Raw genomic sequence first — 15,666 nt, 5'->3', positions numbered from 1 at the left:
GGCTACAGAAGGTCAAGTTGTTAAGGCCATATTGTCTGGCCTTTAAGACTCTGGCTGTTTCAACAAGGTTCCATTCCCAAGTGCCACAGATGGTGACGGATCTAAGATTAAAAGCTGCAAGTTCTTTTTCCCCATTAATTGTCTTTTCTGCTGTTCCACTGACCCTGAATCATCCAATTCAGGTTATAATGTTACATAATCATTGCTGCATCGTGCATGTATGTATGTATGTGTGTGTGTGTATGTGTGTGTATAAACCCGTACATGTAAACTACATGTTTGTAAAACATACACTTATTCAAGAACAAGTTCACAAAAATTAATATGATGATATTCTAGCATTTCAAGTGTCTTCTTAAAAACTCCTTAGGGTTCAGGATAAGTGAGATAATATTATACTTACTTCAGGGGCACCTGGGTGGTGCAGTTGGTGAAGCATCTGACTCTTGATTTCGGCTCAGGTCATGATCTCAGGGTTGTGGGATCGAGCCCCACATCGGGCTCCAAGCTGGGCATGGAACCTGCCTAAGACTCTCTCTCTCTCTCCCCCTCTGCCCCTCCCCCCTCTAAAAAATTATACTTACTTCGAAATATGTGCTTCTGTCAGTCTGAATGTGTTCTGAAGAATTAAAAATTCCAAGTAGCCCATTGCTGATGATATCCATGAGGACAGGAAAGCAATTCAGCCTTTTGGTGTTACATGCTATTGAGAATCTGTGATCCTAAAATATAACAAATATGCATTCTAAGTCCTCAGAAAGCAAATACAAAATTTAATGAAAGAATATGGTAGAAAATCGTTCAAATTATTGGCAAAACAGGAAGGCTAAAGCACTGAATGTGATTAATATCACCATCACTCGTATTATTTAATTCCTGATACACTGCAAGGAATTCAGTGTTTTGCTCTCTACTGCCCATAGCATCAGCCATGTGGCTATTTGGGCCCAAACACTCCCAAACCGAAATGCCTCAGATGATTTTTAGCAGCAATATCATAAAACTCCACAAAGTGATGTCTCGTTAACATGGCCATAGGCTTCCTTTCAAAATGCGATACATGCATTTTATAAATTAAGAATGTGTGGATACTTGGAAGCAGAAGGCAGGCAGCTTTGCAATGAAAGCACAGGTTTTCACAAATATGCAGCTTGCAGTAGCAATCCTGCATGTAAAATCTCTTTTCAACATTTGCTGCAACATGGACAGGACTGGAGGAGATAATGCTAAGCGAAATAAGTCAAGCAGAGAAAGACAATTATCATATGGTTTCACTCATTTATGGAACATAAGAAGTAGGAAGATCAGTAGGAGAAGAAAGGGAAGAAGAAAGGGGGGGTAAACAGAAGGGGGAATGAACCATGAGAGACTATGGACTCTGGGAAACAAACTGAGGGCTTCAGAGGGGAGGGGGTGGGGGATTGGGATAGGCTGGTGATAGGTATTAAGGAGGGCACGTATTGCATGGTGCACTGGGTGTTATACGCAAGTAATGAATCATGGAACTTTACATCGAAAACTAGGGATGTACTGTATGGTGACTAACATAATATAATAAAATATGTTATTAAAAAATAAATAAAATGGCATTTAAAAATCATTTCAAGTATATGGAAGTCAAGTCATTATGCTGTACACCTTAAAGTTATACAGTGTTGTATCTCAATTGTATCCTAATAAAACTGGGGGGAAATATATGGTAAAAATGTTACATCTCTCTCTCTCTGTCTCTCTCTCTCTATACATAACATATGAAATGTTATACATACAAATACATAAGATGATTGCTTCTTGCCCAAATAAAAAGAATATAAGTAAGTTATGATTTGGGCATGCATTTTTGCAAACACAAATAAATCACATGGATTGTATCTAATTTAATTACTTAAAGTTTATTGATCTTAAGAATGCCATTTTTTTAAAACTATTTTTCTGAGCACACCCAAAACTAACCTAATTAAGACATACCAAGGACTAGTTTGATCAAAGGTAACTTCTAATTTTATTACTGGCACAGAAATTATTTCTGAAAATTAACTCCAGCAAGTTGCAAATGGTCAAGCTCTGCACCACTTACCTGCTGTGATTTACACATATAACACTGTCTTGTCATCTTTTTCCATTTGTCTACCACAGGGATCTCTCCCCAAACTCCCACAGGGCTAGGGAGGTCATATACATGGGTGAAGCAGCGTGGGGATGGAGCAACTTGACAAGTCAAGTCCAAGTCTAAACTGGGCAACCGTTTCTCAATTCCAATCACAGACTGCCAGAATTAGCATATGGAGGGATTTTTCAAGAGAAGCAGAAATGTAAATTTTTATAAGAAATACAATCTTAAATATAGCCAAATAAGGCAGTCCTTCTCAAACTTCAGTGAGCATACTAATATGCAGATTTTATTAAAGTGCAGATACTCGGGGCGCCTGGGTGGCTCAGTCTTTAAGCGTCTGCCTTCGGTTCAGGGTGTGATCCCGGCGTTATGGCTTAGAGCCCCACATCAGGCTCCTCTGCTGGGAGCCTGCTTCTTCCTCTCCCACTCCCCCTGCTTGTGTTCCCTCTCTCTCTGGCTGTCTCTCTCTCTGTCAAATAAATAAATAAAATCTTAAAAAAAAATAATAAAGTGTAGATACTCAGTAGGTCTGGAGTGGGGGCTGAGAGTCTGCATTTCTTTTCTTTTTTTCCCCCCAACATCTGGCACATAATATTTATTATTTATTATTTTGTATTATTATTATGTTCAATTAGCCAACATATAGTACATCGTTAGTTTTTGATGTAGTGTTCAATGATTCATTGGTTGAGAGTCTGCATTTCTAACAAGCTCCTAGGTGATCCACTGTCGTTGACTCATGAACCGCAAGTTGTAGGAGAAACCAAGAAATTTTTTAATATCAGATAGCTGAATATAAATATTTATCTGAAGATTCGACCCATTTGTGTAAAGTTTAGCAGGCAAGACATGAGCTTTTTTCCCCATAAAAAATACACAAAAATCTACTGTAAAAAATAATGAGAACTATTATTATTTATTTTATTTTATTTTTTGGTAATGGAGCTGAGTTCACAATAGATATTAATCAGACTTAATATTAGAGGGTTCATCAAAGTGTCATTTGAGTTGAAATCCAATTGAGAATCAGATTCAAATTCATTATTGGAATGGAATACAGTTGATAATAAGATTTAAATTAGTTATTAATAGTGTACAATTTAATAAGGAATAAAATCAAACAGCACTTCCTTTTATTGGTTATAATGGAGGCTGTGGGCAAATATTTGCAGTACAGCTTCTCCTCTTAAAAATGAGAGACATCCCATCTGTTTGTGTGAAATTGGCCTTTTATGTCCGTTGTTAGCTATTATTCAAATGGCAGCCATACCCCATCTTTGGTGGAATGCAACAATCAGAGCCCAACATACCTTGTCATCACCTGACACAGTGATAGCACCATTGTATGATGGTTCGTTTGGGCCACTTCTAGTTCCAAAGGCATCCACTTCCAAAGCTATATTCTGTTGCCTCAGTGAATGTATAAAGTTATCAATGCTTGACCCTACCATGAAGGTAAAAATCAAAAGAAGCAAGAGGGAAGTGAAACAATGGTTAAGTAATATTGAAAAAAAAAAAAACCTAAAGTAAATGACGTCACCCAAAGCATACCATAATAAAGACTATCCAAGGATTTCCTTAGAAAGGCAGAATTGGTGCTGTGAGACCAAAATCCATTCTGATATCAAAGATAGGACAAGATTACTTTCCCTAGAGCCTAGCCATTTGTATATAATTTCTGTTAGTGTAAAAATACTATTTAAAATGAACATTATAATCCTTAAAGATATTAATCTTCCATTTTCTTAGAAATTTGGAACAGATTTTTTTCCAGTGCCCAAGAATGCGTAGTACTTAAAAAAAAATGTGGAAAGACCTCAAAGATCAGTCAGTGATTTATCTTACTAAATCCCCTTTTGTTGCTTGGTGCAATCAGCTTTAGGATTTAAGTAACCTTGCAAGATGTGTTTCTAAAATAAACTCCCCAACCTTGAATTTTTCATTCTTTTAAATTAATTTCCTCTTTGGCCTCAGACATGTTTTCTTTTTTCTTCTTCTTTTTTTTTTTTTTTTGATTCTGTACCTTTGGTTTATTTTTTATTTTTTTTATAATAATATTTTTTTATTATATTATGTTAGTCACCATACCGTACATCCCTGGTTTTTGATGTAAAGTTCGATGATTCATTAGTTGCGTATAACACCCAGTGCACCATGCAATACGTGCCCTCCTTACTACCCATCACCAGCCTATCCCATTCCCCCACCCCCTCCCCTCTGAAGCCCTCAGTTTGTTTCTCAGAGTCCATAATCTCTCATGTTTCATTCCTCCTTCTGATTACCCCCCCTTTCTTCTTCCCTTTCTTCTCCTACCGATCTTCTTAGTTCTTATGTTCCATAGAAGAGAGAAATCATATGATAGTTGTCTTTCTCTGCTTGACTTATTTCACTTAGCCTTATCTCCTCCAGTGCCGTCCATGTTGCAGCAAATGTTGAGAAATCATTCTTTCTGATGGCTGAGCAATATTCCATTGTATATATGGACCACATCTTCTTAATCCAGTCATCTGTTGAAGGGCATCTTGGCTCCTTCCACGATTTAGCTATTGTGGACAATGCTGCTATGAACATTGGGGTGCATATGGCCCTTCTCTTCACTACGTCTGTATCAGACATGTTTTCTAAGGCATAGAGAATTTTTTTTCCTCTCATGGTTTATGCTATCTGGGGAATCTCTCAAGAAGAGCCACACTGAAAAGTTACATTTTAGCTCCACATTTACCTGTTTTATTGATGACCAGCAAGTGGGTCAGAGGGGCTTGAGGTGGTTGTCCTGGCGAGAGGAAGTACATATTAGGAGTCAGTCCCCAAGAATAACTTTTCTGATATAACTCATAGAATAGATGTTCCAAAAGCTGAGGGCAAAAGCTGATGCCAAAAAGCAATAATCTACATGGAGAAAAATGTAAAAGAATAAAACTCATCTCTAGTAATTTTTGTAGGTTTTTAAATTTGAGTAGATAATGGGTATTAAAATAGAAATAAATTCTAAACACGAATCAAATATAGGAATCATGCATCCCCCCCCCTCCACCACCCCTTGTTTCTTTTTTCTAAAATGAAATGGTCTCTACATATCTATGTTTGGTCTTTCTATCTCTCTAAATGCCTCTCCCCCCTCACCACCCCCCGCCCCCATTTTGGACATGTCACTCAAACTCATGATGTTGGCTGGGTATGACTCTTAAATCTCTCTCAGATTCCCCCTTCTTCCCTTTGTTTCCATCTTGCATTTCTTCTTTTTTCTAGACCACTGCACACTGGCATACCACCAACACTCAGACATACTACACTCTGAAACGTTTTCCCCTCCTGGTCCCAATTTGTATAAATTACAACATTTTCTCATTCACTCAAGTTCCAAGGACCATTTTCCACACATCTGTCTCCTTCAAGTCCCTTTTCCGAATAGCTGAAAATTTCTATCATATCATCATTATTAGGTGCCTAAAAACCTTTTCTCTTCCACTTTTCAAGTTTGGACCTTAATTATCTCTCTCCTGACCTCTTTCAATATTGTCCTTAATGACTGTTTTCCTTGTCTCCAGAGTCCACTATGTCCAAACCATTTTTGCACTGATGCCCAATTAAGTGCAATTTGGCAATCTGTTTATTTTTTTATTTTAGACAGAGAGTGAGAGTGAGCACAAGTGAGGGGAGGGGTAGAGGGAGAGAGAGAGAGAAATCCCCATGCAGACTCTGCTGAGCACAGAGTCTGACACAGGGCTTGATCTCACGACACTGAGATCATGACCTGAGCAGAAATCTAGAGACAGATGCCCCACTGACTGAACCAGCCAGGTGCCCCCCTGGCAATCTGTTCTAATTATGTCAATCATCTTTTCAAATAAAAAACTGAACTTCAATATTTCCTTATTATTCATAAAGCCCAAACTCTTCAGTTGTATGTAATACATTATCAAAATTATTTTTACTTTTCTGTAGACTTTATGTTGTAATCCACTCAAATTGATAGCAGCTCTTCTGACTTGTCATGTATCTCCAAACTCAGTATTGCCCCCTCTGCCTGCAGATTTTCCATCTTTCTTTCTCTCCTTGGCTAACTGTGACATTTTCCTACACCAGGTTCCAATTCACCCTCATATACAATGATTTTTCTAATGCTCATATTGGAACATAATCTTTCCCATACTGGATGTTCTGGTCGACCTTATAGTCTAATCTTACAGTATGGTTTTTAGTGTACTTCTAATTACCCTCAAGAGCCAAATCTCATGTCTGCTTTATTTTGTTAAGTGTTACAGATATTTAACATTGAGTGTTATACAGAGGTGCTAACAAATATTTTTAATGAATGAATCCTGGCTGGAAAGCAGGGTTTTTGCAAGGAGGTATTACTCAGTGAAGAGCCCGAAGCTATAGGGAAATGTGTGAACCATGAAGCGGATTCCAGAGAGTGGATGGCTCAGATACAGCCTGGCACAGAGCTACTCGGGGAAAGAGGAAGTTCTGGGGATGGGACCCAAGTGCTAACTTCCATGCTTCAGAAAAACAATTTCAACTCTTGGATAAGTGCAGAGTCTATGTGAAATTAAAAGAAAAAGCCCAAACTTGACCAGGTTTAATTACTACCCACCAAAGCAATTAGAAATTGTTTTCTATGTTAAAAAAAAGACCACATGCAATTACTGGAATTTATCTCAGAGGTTTTTGTGGGGTTTTTTTTTTTGGTTTTTTGGTTTTTTGGGGTTTTTTTCCCCTTGAATTTATTTTGAGAGCACTGACGCAACATATCTGAAACATTTGGGTACTCACATGGTCAAGAGAGTTTTTTTTTCATTCTTTAACTTGAGGAAGCGAACTTTTGCTATTGCACAGAGCTGCTGCCTCCAAAGAGCCATACCACTGATGGATTTCCTTGTTTCCTTAAAGGAAGACAAAACTTGTTCCAGCTCAACAAGGCTTCCTGTGTCTTTTGTCCTATTACTTTGTAACTCCCCCCAAATTCCAGCATCTATAACACATAAAATCAATAGTTTATAATGCGTCATTCTGGATGTGAATTACTTAGATTTTTCTATGACCATCTTTGCACCAAATGGTGTCAGAGTAGAGAATCTTGGGCAAAGATGCTAATAACTGAATTCATGGCATTACAAGAGTAACTACCAAAGAAAGGAAACAAAACAAAACACAAATATGGTATAACACAAGAAGAAAAACTAATGACATAGTAAAAGAAATCTTGTATTTTCTTTTCTAACGCTTTGTGTCTATAGCTTTAAGGACTTAATTCATCCTAGGTAAATCAATGAAAAGAAACCCATATTTAGCCTAGAAAAATCTAGTCATTGCAAAAGATAAACTATCAGTATTTCTGAGTAAGGTGGAAGAGTTGGTATATATAGAATCTTCCCCATCCCCTTCCAAGGATATGAAATTGGTAGAGACAATATTTTTTCCTGTAGCCATGGTTGAAAACAAGAAAAAAGTTACCTCTTTTGGAAGACAAGCCTAGAGAAACTGATCAACTCTAGACTTTTAGAAAGCTATAATACATGTATATAAAAAGTTAAGCATAACCACAGTATAGAACTTCAAAAGTGGATAAAAGAGGGAAAGAGGTATTTTTAAAAACCCACTCAATCAATAAAAAGATAGAAAATGGAAGAAAAAAAAAAGAGCATAGTAAAGAGTAAACCAAGCAAGATGTTAGTAAACCAGAAACAAGGAATTATCTTAGGTCAAGTAGAGAGGACTTTCCAAGGAATAGCAATTATACTGACAGCAAATCTTCTGATAGCAACAATGGAACCCTGAAGACATTGGAACAACGTCTTCTAAATGTTATAAGAAAAGTTAATTGTCAACATACAATTCTAATTTCCTTCTCTCTATCACACTTACATTACATATTTATTGTCTACTCCATGAGAACCTAGTTTTTTTCAGTGCTATATCCCACACCTTTAGTAAAATGCATAGTACAAAATAGGGAATTTAAGAGGGGGGACCAACATTGGGAGAAAAGGGAAGGAGACAGAAATACATCTCTTCTCTGCTCTAAGGTTTCCTAAGACCAGTGGAATCTGAGCACCTCCAAAAGCATACAACCTTATCATTCAAAGTTTATTTTCAAGATAGAATATTCTACAGAAAGATAAAATTGAAGTTTCTTCTTCTTCTTCTTCTTTTTTTACCTGATTCATCAATAGCTGATTTTCCTTCTAATTTCAAGAACACTTCATTCAAAGTTGTCATGGAAACACCATAATTCTCAATGCCCTGGTTAGAGCATCTATCAAGATCTCTGTAAAGATCTAAAAGTCATCAAAAAAATGCATTAGAAGAATATAATTTGTAATGAGATTGTTTGTAACTATATTTTTCAACGATAGAGAACATGTATGATAGGCCAAAAGCATTCATAAGAAACGAAGCTATGATATAGGCATTCTCTTATTTCTAAAGTAACCTATACAATGTGTTTCCACGTCTTGAATATAAAATTGTAATCATCTATGTTTCATTCTTGGAAAGCTACATATTCAGAGTTCTTTAAGAAATATTATGTTTTGTTTATTCTGCTTAAAAAATTAATTCTCTTTGATTATGGGGAATGTAATAAATGAACTGAATGCTTGTGGTCTCCCATAAATCCATATGTTGGAAACCTTACCCTCTGGTGTGATGGTATTAGGAGGCAGGGGGGCTTTGGGAGGTAATTAGGATTAGATGAGGTCCTGAGGGCAGGGCTTTGATTAATGGGATTAATGCCTTTGAAAGAGTCACAGGAAACCTGGCTTCCTCTCCCTGCTCCCTGCCATATGGGAATACAAGGAGAAGTCTGCACTCTGCAACCCCAAAGAGGTATCTCACTAGAACCCAAAGGTGCTGAACCCAGATCTTGGACTTCGCAGCATACAGAACCATCAAAAAATCAATGTTGACTGTTTGTAAGCCCCCTAGTCTATGGTATGTGTTATAGCACCCCCAACTGACTAAGGTAGGAAATATTAAATTTTAAAACCCCATTAATTCAGAAATATTATTCCAAAAACTGAGAGAAGAATGCTCTTAGGAATAACTAGTAGGCAGTAGAATAACAAATGCAAAAGAACTAATGTTTATAGAAGTAATTAGGTGCTGCACAATCTTCCCTAGTTTAGAGAAATATTTAAATTAAAGGAAAGGACAAAGTATGTAACTTTGCATTACTCTATCTCTCTTTTCCAGCTTCTGACCATGGTATGATTACACAAGAGCCTTGAAAGAAGGTAGGTCTTGAGAGACAAACTGCAAGAGACTCTTAACTATAGGAAACACACCGAGGGTTGCTGGAGGGAAGGGGAGTGGGGGGATGGGGTAACCAGGTGATAGGCATTAAGGAAGGCACTTGATGTAATGAGCACTGGGTGTTATATGCAACTGATGAATTACTGAACTCTACCTCTGAAACTAATAATACACTATGTTAATTAATTCAATTTAAATAAAAAAATAAAAGACATCATGCTACAAAAAAATTTTTAAAAGAAGGTAGATCTTTCTAGGGATTAGTAGGCCATTTTGAGGTTTTGTTTTTTTTTAAAGATACTGGGAATAATTTGGGGACAGTTCAGGAAAATTTGAAGTAGAATAAAGGATAAACTAATTCAAATATTAGGAGAAATTAAAGGTTTCTATCTTAATGGGGTGTTAGATAAATAAAAATACAGATGTAGTCACAATTTCTAATGAGTTCTAAATGTTGGCTCTTTTTCAGTCTTTCTTTAAATTGTGCATTCCCCTTTGAAATGCATTTAACCAATGATCAGGTAACACTCTGCTTCTGTGGGTTTCATAAAGATTTCTGTTTCCATACATATACGTGTATCAAAGACATGGTGCACACATTTAAGACTGCAGTTATCTCACTGATTTTAAGATAAATACATTTCACCATCTTTTACCGTATTTGTAATGAGCATGAATCATAAATGCTGGTATATCATTGTAAGCAGTGGCATCATTTCTTTCTGTTTCTTTCTTGGTAACATATCCTATAGCTACGGCTGCCTTAGACTTGGAGAAATACCATAGCTTCTATATCAGGTATGATTCCAGGGGTTGTGCTTATTTTTAATACTTTAATAATACATTTAAATATATTAAATCATTTAATCCTCATGAAAATCCTATAAAGTTAGTACTATCATTATCCCCTTGTTACAAATAGGGAAACTGAAGTACAGAAAGGTAATATAACCTGTCCAAGATAACGGAGCTCATAACAACCTTGCTGAGATTGGAACCTACCCAGTCTGGCTTGAGTATCCCGGCTTTCAACCACTGCACCCTACTGTCTAGTGCTACATTTCCTTATGAACCATGATTATGGCAGGCTTATTGATCCAAGCAGGCAGCCAAGGAGCCATTATCCTCCGTTAAAACCTGGCAAATTCCTTGAACTCAAAGTAAACACATTTTATGGTTATACCTTTTTTTTTTTTTTAAATGCAATCTGCCTCAAAACTCTTGGCAAATGAAAGCATATTGGGAGACCAGGGAGACAAGTGGGAATGGCAATGAACCTCCAGGCTCCTGTATTTGCAGCAAAGTTGTGAGTTTAGAATGTTTGGCAACATACAGGTTGATTGTAATTACTATTCAGTTACTTAGATTATGACATTTTGCCATGGTGTTTATAATAAAACTCTCTGCATGTGGTGGTGTACCGGTCCCTTAGCTCCTATTTAATACTGTATGCTGTTTTCACAGACCCCCTCCTCGCCTAGACCAGGTGCTCTTATTCATTCCTGAAATAGATGTCCCAAATATTCCTAATTTTAGCTTGATGTGGTTCTGTATCTCTTAACTGCCCAGATTGCCACTTGAAGCATATTTAGCATCTTTTGCCTCAGTTTACTCATAAGTGATCTGGGGATAATATCAGGGGCCGATATTAGTAGTAACTCTGGGGAATAGTAAAGGATTACACACAATGCCATGCACTTAGCAAGCATAAAGATGTCAGCCGTCATTCTCAAGGCCACTGTTATTGTTAGTAACTTCGTTATAAATCATTCTGTGGTCTTTATGTTCTGTTACCTGGAAATTTGTTTGTCCTCTCCAAAGGCAAAATATATACAAGCTTTTCTTCACTTTGTGCTGTTAATTTGGCATCAGGGATGTGCTGTTTGACAAGTGATGTTATACTGTCTGGATCACACATTTCATTCAGATGCAAACTGACATTTAAAAAGAGCATGTTAAAGCTATTTTTACCCAACACCATCTCTACAAACAACCTTAGTATGTTTGTCACTTCATTAATAGTTATGAGACAATATATATATATATATATATATATATATATATATATATATATATATATATATATATAAAATCTAGTGGAAGAAGCAAGACTTAGAAGTAAATGGTCCAAGTATAGTCCAAATTAATATAGTCCAAACTGTATAATCTAGAGGCACTAGTATAAGGGATAATAACTCAAGGATTATTATTTGGAGGAAGAGATCTTCAGCTGGATGTTGGCTGGAGTGAGGTGGAGGAAACACCTGATTTTGTCTCCATCTATCCCGAGGCTCTGCTTTGAATTTTCCCTTTGCAGTACAGTACGGGTCTTGTAAAAACTAGGACTTGAACATGGTAAACAGACACAGGGGTAACTTGATAGAGTCATTAAGAACATGGTCCTAATGTCCCACTGATCCACGTTCCAAAACTCAGGCTTAAAGTCTTCTGGCATGAGAGACTATGGACTATGAGAAACAAACTGAGGGCTACAGAGGGGAGGGGGGTGGGGGAATGGGATAGGCCGGTGATGGGTAGTAAGGAGGGCACATATTCCATGGTGCACTGGGTGTTATACACAACTAATGAATCATCGAGCCTTACATCGAAAACCGGGGATGTACTGTATGGTGACTAACATAATATAATAAAAAATCATTATAAAAAAAAAAGTCTTCTGGCATCAATTTTCTATCAAAATTCCAATCAATGTTCTAAGACTCAGCTCTCAAAGAATTTCGAAAGAAAGAAAAACAAAGTATGCATGCGATCACACAGAGCCTTGCACCAAGTAAACCCTCACTATATGTTAGCTAATTTTTGTTGTCCAAAATTTATTCAAGTCAAAGCTGATCTGTCTTCTTGGTGAGAACATGTAAAGTTCTTCATGAAATCACTGGATTTTAGAAGTACCGTTATTAGTCACATCCATTAAAATTTACTGAGGCTATCGAGTGATGAGGACTTCACTTTGATGACACAAACCTAAAAAAATCAATTTTAGATAAAACTATTCTGTGTTTACAAGGCCTATGCAATACATGATCCAGGATTCTAAACAGAAAGAATACAGAACCTTCCCAAGAGGAGTTTGGAACATAGCAGTAATACAAAGCAGCGTATTATCAAAGAAATGAGGGAGAGGGAAGTTAAGTCAGTTAAGCACTTGGAACCTTGTCAAATATTCATTCATTCAATATTTTTAGCCTTAACTGCAATGTGGGTATTATTACCGCTATTATATAAATGAAATTATTGAGGATCAGAGACCGGTTAATTAAGTTGCCTGAGGCAATGATTCAAAATAGTGCTTCCCACGTTCCAGAAAGGAGGATGCTTATTAAAGGAGAAAATATTGAGAAAAGACCTTCAAGAATGGATAAGATTTGAACTTGGTTAAAATGGATTGGAAGAGGACATGTCAAACAGAGGTCCTACCTTGAGCAGAGAGAAGACAACTAAATCACAGAACATACTTAGAAAACAGTGAGTGGTTCATTTTAGTTGGAAGGTATTGATTCAATTAGATTGTACCAAGCAATCATGAGGGAATGGTAGATTTGATCAGATTAAACCCTCAGTATATAACGTAGGGAATACATTTAACCTCTGAGGATAAAGCACCTTAAATTATTTTTAAGAAATACTAATATTTTAGCAGGAAGTATAGGAAGAGATTCATATCACATCTGTAATCTTGGCCCAAAGATTCTACCACTTTAAATAATGTGCAGTTGGGCATATTACTAAAACTCCCTGACATGTCAAAGGCTAACAATACCATCTTCTTACAGCTATCTGAAGGATTATATATGATTATATGAATATTCCATATGTAAATATCTTAGCAAGAACGTAGAGCATAGCCAACATGGAATAAGTGATAGACATTACTTAATAAAACAATATAATAATGATAATGATGATGATGATGATTAATAATGATATTAATTACTATCAGGAACAGAAGGAGATAGAAAAGAATGAGGGAGAAGATGAAGTCAGGGAAAACAGGAGACTTGAAATTGTTGCAATGAACAAAAAGAAGCTTTGGAAAAATGATGAGAGAAGGTTGGAATGTCACTAAATTTCTCTTTGCAAACAATGTGTCATGAAAATATTTTCCAAAAATGTTGTTTAAGCTTAGCTTAATCATTCTTGTAGTCTCCATGTCTACAATCCCACCTGCCCTTCGTTCTAGCTAAGAAAGAGAGCAGTTGTGGTGGTGTTCTAACATGGCACTCTTGAAAGGATTTAATAATTTTGTAGCCTACTTTAACATACTAATACTGAGATCTCTTGTCTGCAACATGTTCTAAGATGTCTCCAACAACACAGGTTGTACCTTAAATGGTAGCCGATGCCCCATTTCTTCTTCAGGAATAGAGAAGAGCCTGCACACTTCAGTCTCCCATTGGATATGAACACCTTCCTATCTAAGCAGAAAAGAAAAACAATGCATTGTATTAAGAGGTTATTCTCTCACTGTTTATAAAAGAACAAATCCATTAATAAATCATGCATTTTAGGAGCATGACCCACTAGAATATTTGCATTCTACTTCTGGTCATATGTAAGCCAATTTCTTTGTTATCTAATAACTAAAATGATATGTTAGCTTATTCTCTAGTATGCTGAGAAAAATTATACAATGGAGGAATCTGTTTCAAGCCAACTGACATTCCTACTGAATAAAACATAACATATATTTGAGAGTAAGCTATATATTTACAACGAATGAGTTGCTTTGCAATAGGCTCAGAATACATCTATGGAACAATGTACGTGGAGATGTGGACGTTCAAATGGATGACAGCAAGAATCTCTGTCTTCACAACAGTCACACACACACACACACACACACACACACACACAGGGCAGATGTGTTGGAACTTATCTACACATATCTCACACATGTCCCTAATTTCTCACTATGATACATGAGAGAAAACCAAGAACCACCATGAAAGGCCATGGATGGAACTTGAAGGCATTAGGCTAAGTGAGATAAACCAAAGAAAGGGAAAGACAAATACTGTATAATCTCACTTATACGTGGTATCTTAAAAAAAAAAAAATTCACCAGCCAGGATGTCAGCCTCATCCATGAACTGGGTACTGAAGAGAATGACTCTATCAGATTTCCTCTCTTTTAGGAGGTTCCATACTCGATGCCTTGAAAGAGGGTCTGACCCAGCAGTTGGTTCGTCCAATAGCAAAACCTGCATAGCAGGGGAACATAAAGTCATTTTCCCCTTTCAGGTAAACAAATTTTTAAAGCAATATATATGCACAAGTGTTTGGGAGAAATATCTCACTACTTCATTTTTCATTTGAACAGTTCTTTTACATTTACCCTTTGCAAATTCGGTCTGATGGAATACAAGAGTTCCACAATCCTCAATCTCATTCACTAGTAACTGTGACTTGACTTACTTGAGGGTCTCCTAAAATGGCAATCCCAAAAGTTAGTTTCCTTTTTTGTCCACCGCTTAAATTTTGAGCAAGAATGTCTTGAATATTTTCCATCTCCAAGTCCCTTAATACTTGTTGTACCTAACCAAAAAAAATGAAAGGATGTTTAGTCCAAAACCCAGCATGTTTGTTTTAAAAACACAATCATTTTGCTGTTCGTTGCTAAGGGCCTTTTTATCCTTTCCATGATGAACCATGTAGAGATAACACAAATACATTTAGAATTTTCTAGATAAACAATTTCATGTTCATGGCTGTGTGACGTCTCGTATGTTCCTCTACCTCTCGTTCCACTTCATGTGGCTGAATCCCTTTTATTTTAGCGAAGAGCCTGAGATTTTCTTTCACAGTGAGGAAGCCAAATTGCACGTTGGATTGTGGACAGACTCCAGTGAGCTTGCTGATGGTTTCGAAGTCAGCCATTTCCGAAAGGCTGTGATTATAGATGGTGACCGAACCTAGAAGTAGGAAGGTTGACAGTTAGCATCAGCATAACATGCCATGCTTCATTTAAGATATTTTTAAGTGAAAAACAATGTGTGTCAAACGCTAGAGACTTTGAAGCATAGTAACTCTATGGAATACACTATTGGCTGAAAATGTAATGTTCACAATTCATCTGAACCAGTTGGAGGGCCCATTCATAAAGCTCCTTATCTTGAAATATTTAAACCACAAAGATTTTCCTAAATAAATGGAACATACATCTATTAAAAGAATAACTTGAAGAAAGTTGTAAAACTTGTCTCTTAAGTACATGAATGTGACTAGTAGTTAATGAAACTACTGATTGAAATTAACCAACAAAACGAATTAACTAA

The 15,666-nt window shown here is 36.6% G+C and overlaps 1 protein-coding gene across 4 annotated transcripts in view; it reads right to left on the bottom strand.

Annotated features, from left to right (window-relative positions):
• The window catches only part of ABCA9 (ATP binding cassette subfamily A member 9), a 59,917-nt gene that overhangs the window by 20,565 nt on the left and 23,686 nt on the right, over positions 1 to 15,666 (bottom strand). For all 4 annotated transcript variants that reach the window (XM_087854184.1, XM_045814056.2, XM_045814055.2 and 1 more), the window contains 10 exons: positions 15,128 to 15,303; positions 14,807 to 14,926; positions 14,454 to 14,592; positions 13,716 to 13,806; positions 11,165 to 11,304; positions 8,275 to 8,394; positions 6,890 to 7,088; positions 4,836 to 5,002; positions 3,424 to 3,557; positions 585 to 722 (listed from right to left, as the gene is read on the bottom strand). In XM_087854184.1, coding sequence (XP_087710310.1) covers positions 585 to 722; positions 3,424 to 3,557; positions 4,836 to 5,002; positions 6,890 to 7,088; positions 8,275 to 8,394; positions 11,165 to 11,304; positions 13,716 to 13,806; positions 14,454 to 14,592; positions 14,807 to 14,926; positions 15,128 to 15,303 — 1,424 coding nt within the window. The remainder of the gene's footprint in view (positions 1 to 584; positions 723 to 3,423; positions 3,558 to 4,835; positions 5,003 to 6,889; positions 7,089 to 8,274; positions 8,395 to 11,164; positions 11,305 to 13,715; positions 13,807 to 14,453; positions 14,593 to 14,806; positions 14,927 to 15,127; positions 15,304 to 15,666) is intronic.

The sequence above is a fragment of the Ursus americanus genome, chromosome 23 (assembly GCF_024610735.1).
Source record: "Ursus americanus isolate L20-20 chromosome 23, mUrsAme1.1.p, whole genome shotgun sequence".
NCBI classification, from domain to species: domain Eukaryota; kingdom Metazoa; phylum Chordata; class Mammalia; order Carnivora; family Ursidae; genus Ursus; species Ursus americanus.
The sequence above is the reverse complement of the archived record's forward strand: the minus strand, read 5'-3'. Positions and strand labels throughout refer to the sequence as shown.